This window comes from Coloeus monedula, assembly GCF_965178545.1.
Source record: "Coloeus monedula genome assembly, chromosome: 15".
NCBI classification, from domain to species: Eukaryota; Metazoa; Chordata; class Aves; order Passeriformes; family Corvidae; genus Coloeus; species Coloeus monedula.
In genome coordinates this window covers 16,611,052-16,617,300 of record NC_138795.1, presented here as the reverse complement: position 1 = coordinate 16,617,300, position 6,249 = coordinate 16,611,052, and the positions used below count along the sequence as shown (strand labels likewise).

The 6,249-nt window shown below is 56.7% G+C and overlaps 1 protein-coding gene across 1 annotated transcript; it reads right to left on the bottom strand.

The window, feature by feature from the left end:
- Positions 1-1,305: 1,305 nt before the first annotated feature.
- Positions 1,306-3,834, bottom strand: LOC309578688 (protocadherin alpha-6-like; the record flags this gene model as incomplete). Its single annotated transcript, XM_082291479.1, has 1 exon — positions 1,306-3,834. One exon carries the CDS (start codon positions 3,832-3,834, stop codon positions 1,306-1,308), a length of 2,529 nt encoding a protein of 842 aa, XP_082147605.1.
- Between the last annotated feature and the right edge of the window lie 2,415 nt (positions 3,835-6,249).

Sequence of the window (6,249 nt, the reverse complement as noted above, 5' to 3'; positions counted from 1 at the left end):
CAAAGGACTCTGTGGCCATTTCAACAGCACATATCATCTCAAGATCCAGAAGGCCTCCAACTTCACACCCTTGGAACTTGGGAAAGGATCCTGGGCAGAAACACTCTGTGCCCATCCTGGCTCCTGCTTTCCTCTAAGTATCCTCCATTCCCCAGTCCGAAACAGTTATTCTCCAGAAAAGGACATCATTTCCATTCCTCTCCTCTTACAACATGACCCATTCTCTTAAAAATTATTCCAGGTTCCCTCAGACAAGTCCTCCCAGTGCTCAAGGTCACCATTCACATCAGGACATAGCCGGACCCTACTCAGTGTCACTGCCACATTCACCTCTGTGACAAGGCATAATTTGCTTCCCCTACCTCAGCAATCAATTTGACTTCTGCTTACCCTTCCCAGCAATGAGAGCACTGTAAAACCCACACAGGTGGCATCACATACATGGTCTGGCACACTCTGCAGCTGCACCTTGAGCTCTGGCAGTGTTACAGATCTGACACCAATATTTTCTATACAGGACTGCTCTCATGGCAATGGACACTGATGTCTTGCTGAGAGAGACCAAGCAACGTGGTGATGAGCACACCAATACAACGGATATTTACTGTGGAGAAAAAATTGGTAGTAGGATTTTTTTGTCGTTGTTGTTTAGAAGAGGAATTGCAAAGGAATTGTAAAGGTGTTCCAAATGTAAATATTGAAAAAACATGTCAACAAAACGTCAGGGTCCATCAAGCCACCTCTCCAGCCAGGAATGCAAGTTAACAACTGCAGCTAACAAAATCTGGGCGCGAAACAAAACATGAAAAGACCACAAAGCCTTCCCAGTTTTAATAATGACATGGGAACACAAGTCCAGCTGGTCACAGTGCCTCACATCGCTTGTAGAGGACACATGGCAGAACATGAGGGCACAGAAGAAACCACATGTGATACCACCACAGTCAGCAAAGGCAATGAGGAGGTACACAGCACTTGGGGGACTGTCACCATCACAGCCTGTCCTGCACGGCTTCAGCAAGCTCGTGTGGAAAATCTACACAACCAGCAAGCAGGAGCGTTGTCTCCAAAACGGAAACCTCCAGGCATCACAGGACAGCTCCCATGGCAACCAGCAGTGATTTCATTCTAGGCCGGAACAATTCACATCCACACCAGCAAATCTCAGGGGTCTACACAAAGAGGTTACCGCACTACCCTTACCCTGCAAGGACCAGGCAGCAGATACAAAGGTGCAATGAACTCACTTAAGCACCCATCGCCCTCAGGCCGAGAAGGCGGAGCCCGGCTAATAGCAGAGCCAGGTTAGGAAATGCGAGAGAAGGGACAAAGGGAAAGAGACAGAGTAGAGGCGAGCAAGGCGGTGCCACTGACCGTGTCCAGGAGAGCGGAGGGCTCCGGCTGCGTGTCCTTGGCCGCGGGGCCGGGCGGCGGCGGAGGGAAGTTGGGGCTGAAAACCATGAGGTCGCTCTTGCCCGCGCCGTCCGCCACGCACAGGCTCCGGCTGTGGCGCTGCGAGTACGACCAGCTGCCCACTTCGCTGGCGCACACGAGCGTCGTGGGCCCGGGCCCCGACAGCACGGCCGCCCGCGGCGCCCAGCGCGACGCCCCGTACAGCACCACGGCCAGCAGGAACAGGCTCGACACCGCGCAGATGGCCACCACCAGCCACACGTTCGTCGCCGCACTCGCCGCACCAGCGCCCATCTCCGCGCCCGCCGCCGAGCGCGACGACGACGACGACGATCCCGCGGCCGCGGCCAGCGCCGCCTCGGCGGCCTCCACCAGCGACACGCTGAGCGTGGCCGTGGCCGAGCGCGCCGGCTCGCCGTGGTCGCGCACCACGATCAGCAGCCTCTGGCGAGGGCCGTCCGCCTCCTCCAGCGCCCGCGCCGTGCTCACCTCGCCGCTGTAGAGCCCCACGCGGAACGGGCCCTTGCCCCGCGGCTCCCACAGCTCGTAGCGCAGCCACGCGTTGTAGCCCGAGTCGGCGTCCACGGCGCGGATCTTCGCCACCACCTGCCCCGCCGGCGCCCCCCACGCCGCCCACGCCCACAGCGTGCCCGACACCGACACCGAGCCCGCCGCCGCCGCCGCCGCCTCGCCCGCCACGCCGCCCGCCTCCGGCGCCGAGCCCGCAGGCGGCAGCAGCGCCGGCGCGTTGTCGTTCTCGTCCAGCACGAACAGCTGCACCGTGGCGTTGCCGCACAGCGGCGGCTCGCCCGCGTCCACCGCACGCACCTCGAACTGCAGCACCTGCAGCTCCTCGTAGTCCAAGGGCTGCAGCGCCCACAGACGCCCGCTCTCCGCGTCCACCGACACGTAGCTCGACGCCGGACGCCACCCGCCGCCCACGCCGCCCTCCCACACCGAGTAGCTCACGCGCCCGTTGCCCGCCTCGTCCGGGTCCCGCGCCCACAGCCGCGCCAGCTCCGCGCCCGCCGCGTTGTTCTCCCGCGCCAGCACCGTGTACACGGCCTGCGCGAACGCCGGCGCGTTGTCGTTCACGTCCGACACCGCCACCCGCAGCCCGCGCCTGCCGCGCAGCGCCGGCGCCCCGCCGTCCTCCGCACGCACCTCCACCTCGTACTCCGACACCCGCTCCCGGTCCAGCGCCTCGCGCAGCACCAGCGAGTACGAGCCCGCGAACGTCGCCTCCAGACCGAACGGCGACGCCGGCCACACCCAGCACCGCACGCGACCGTTCGCCCCCGAGTCCCGGTCCGACACGCTCAGCAGGGCCACCACCGTCCCCACCGACGCGTCCTCCGGCACCGGCACCGACAGCGACGTCACCCACACCTCCGGCGCGTTGTCGTTCACGTCCAGCACCTCCAGTACTAACTTGCAGTGGCCCGACAGCGGGGGTGTCCCTTTATCTCTTGCTTCAATACGAAAATCAAATATACTGACTTCTTCGAAGTCCAGGGCTGCTGCGAGGTGAATTTCCCCGGTATTCGGATTGACGGAAATCACATCTCTTCCACTCGGGGGAATGCAGTTCGTCACGGTATAGGTCACCTCACTGTTAATACCCTCGTCCGGATCCGTGGCGTTCACCCGCGTCACCAGCGTCCCCACCTCAGCGCTCTCCGGCAGCTGCACTTTATACACCGTCTGGTTGAACTGAGGCGCGTTATCGTTCACATCCAGCACCGAGATCACCAGCTCCATGGTGCCCGTCAGAGACGGCCGGCCCCCGTCACTCGCTGTCAGCACCAACCGGTGAACGGGAATCGTCTCGCGGTCCAGAGATTTCGTTAAAACAAGTTCAGGTTCAATATTTCTCTCATGCGATTTTTGTAAATCCAGGGAAAAGTGCTCACTGGGACTGAGTGTATAGGAGAGCTGCGCGTTCGCTCCGATATCCGCATCCGACGCGCCCTCCAGCGGGAAACGAGACCCCGGCATTGCAGATAATTCCGCGATGCTGAGGTTTTTTCGGGCGGCGGGGAAGATGGGGGCATTGTCGTTGATGTCGGTGACCTCCAGCTGCACATGGAAGACGCGCAGCGGCCGCTCCACCAGCACCTCCAGCCGCAGCGCGCACGGCGCGCTCTTGCCGCACAGCTCCTCCCGGTCGAGCCGCGAGCTCACCAGCAGCGCGCCGCTCGCCCCGCTCACCTCCACGCTCGCCCGCCGGCCCTGCGCCACCAGCCGCAGCCGCCGCGCCTCCGCCTCGCCCGCCTCCAGGCCCAGGTCCTGCGCCAGACGGCCCACCACCGTGCCGGCCTTGGCTTCCTCCGGCACCGAGTACCGCACCTGCCCGCCCGACAGCGCCCAGGCCGCCTGCAGCACCAGCACCCGCACCACCGCACAACAACGCTCCCCCATCGCCGCCGCCTGTGCCGCCTGTGCCGCCTGTGCCGCTGTGGCTGCCGGCCCCGGCACGGGCCCCGCACGGCTCCCCGCCGCCGCCCGGACGCACCGGCTCTGCTGCCCGGCCCGCGCCGCCCCCCCGCGCTCACAGCCGGGCTCTCCGCCGCACCGGGGCGGAGCCGCCCAGACGCCGTTCCTGAGCCTGCAGCGACACCGTGCGCTGCTCCGCCGCCTCACACGCTCCGCCACAGCGCCCGCGCCTCCGCTCCGTCATGCCCATCTCCTCCTCTCTCTCTCTCTGTGTATCTCTCTCCTTATTATTGCAACGTGCTTCCTCACATTCATTTTCTTCTTTATTCCACTTTTTTTCATGTCTTCTTTTATCTTTCTTTTGTCTTTCAGTTCTGTATTTTTAATCGTTTCTTTTAATTTCTCTTTTTTACCTTTTTCTTTCTTTTTACACTGTTTTTGTCCCCTCCATATCTTTGTTCTTTCTTGTTTTACTTCCTTCTTCTCTTCTTTCTCTATTTTCTTCCTGCCCTGTCAATTTTTACTGTCCTTTCCGTTTTATTTCCATCCGTCTCTTTTATAACTCTGCTGCCAAGTTGCCGGTGACCTCCGATGCCGTGATCGATGAAATCAACGTTGGAGCCATGAGCTCTAATTACCGGGCATCATCTCCTTCGCCTGGGACAGTGGACAGTGGAGAGGCCACCAGAGACCAACTTCGCTCAGCATTAGGAGACAACGTCGGTGTATCCTGGTAATCTCCTTGACATACCCCCTCTTGATTTCTCCCCTTTGTCACCTTCCTTCCTTTATGGATTTCTTCTTTTTTTTCTTCCTCTCTCTCTTTCCTACCCCCTCCCATGTTTCTGTGTACAGAGATTGCTGTATGCTAGCAAACTCCCTTAATGTTCCATCTTTCCTTTTTTCTTTTTCTCTCCATTGCTTTTTCATTCTTTCATTGTTTTATTTTCTTTTCCCTTTTTCTTCTCTTTTCCTTGTCTTTCCCTCACTGCCCCTTCTTCCTTCCTTGCCTATTCTCTATCTCTTTTAATACAGTATTTTCTACAGGACTACATCATTCTCACCAGGAAGTGCAGACATACCCTTACACAAAACCTCTCATTCCTATTCCTCATCCCTTGTCATTGAGGCTTGCACAGGGTTCCTCAATACCAGGGATACAGAGGTCTTTGACTCCAGAGAGCATGTAGAGAAAAGGTTGGTGCATGCTTATCATCTCCTCCGTCATTCCTTCTTTCCTTTTTTTCCCTCATTCTTCCTTGCTTGATTTTTCACTTGCAGGGATTCCTTCTTCTCCTTTCTCTTCCTTTCTCTCCTCCTTTACTTACCTTTCTTTTCTTTCTCTTCCTTTTTCTTTCATGCCTCACACCACCCTCCTTGATTCCTCTTCTCTTCAGCATCCATACGTTTTTTCCCCTTTACCAAAATGTTTTCTAAACAAAATGATTTCTAAATGTCTACATCACCCTCTTCATTTATCAGAGACCTGCCCTTTGATAAGAGTGCTCCTGGGGGCCTTACGTGCCTCCTGTAAGGAAACTTCCTCCAGAAAAAGTGAAGTAAATAGACTGTCCCTGCACCTCCTCTCCCCTTCCCTCCCCGTCGGGAAGAAAGCCACACTCCTCAGACTCCAGTCCCCTCCTGGACCAGCAAATAACACAGGAAGGCAATAATATGGCAAAGAACAGCTGTACTACACCAGAAAAGAATACACCTCCCTTGGAACAGGAAGACCAATCCCTAAGAACTTTGACATCAGTGCAAACATGCTCCAATAAGCCCAAACAATCCATCAAAGTCTCTCACTTGGGAACTCAGATGCATCACAGCCCAGCACACCAATCTGCCACGAACACTGAAAAAGCACAGTGCAACCACCGTTCCTATGAATTCTTCATGTATTTCAATGCAGTGCTATTCTTCCTGCCTCGTATTCCACCTGCTTGATAAATGACAAGCTCTTGCTTCTCCTTTCAGGCAGATAACTTCTGCCAGAACAACACAGCAAGAACTTCCATGCTCAGGGGCATTGGTCCACAAGGAATACCTCTCACTCAATAGCACGATCCACCCAGAAATACATGCGAACTTAAACCCATGGCATTTCCCCTGAGAACATGCTCTCCACTCCCAAAACATCTATTTTGAGAAAGACATCAGAGGCCAACCTCCATCTGTGCTTGCTGCCAACTGCTCAAACCATGCTGGAATAAGCAAGAAAGAAATGCGAGCAGACTGTGATGCTTTGTTGGTCCAATCTAGGAATTACAGCATACTTCAAGTTGGAAGGAAGCCACAAGGAGTGTCGAGTTCCAACTCCCAATCCAGACACATCCGGTCGGTCCAAGATGAAGATACCACAACCAAATAGGAATAAAGGTACAGCTGTCTCTCAGACTC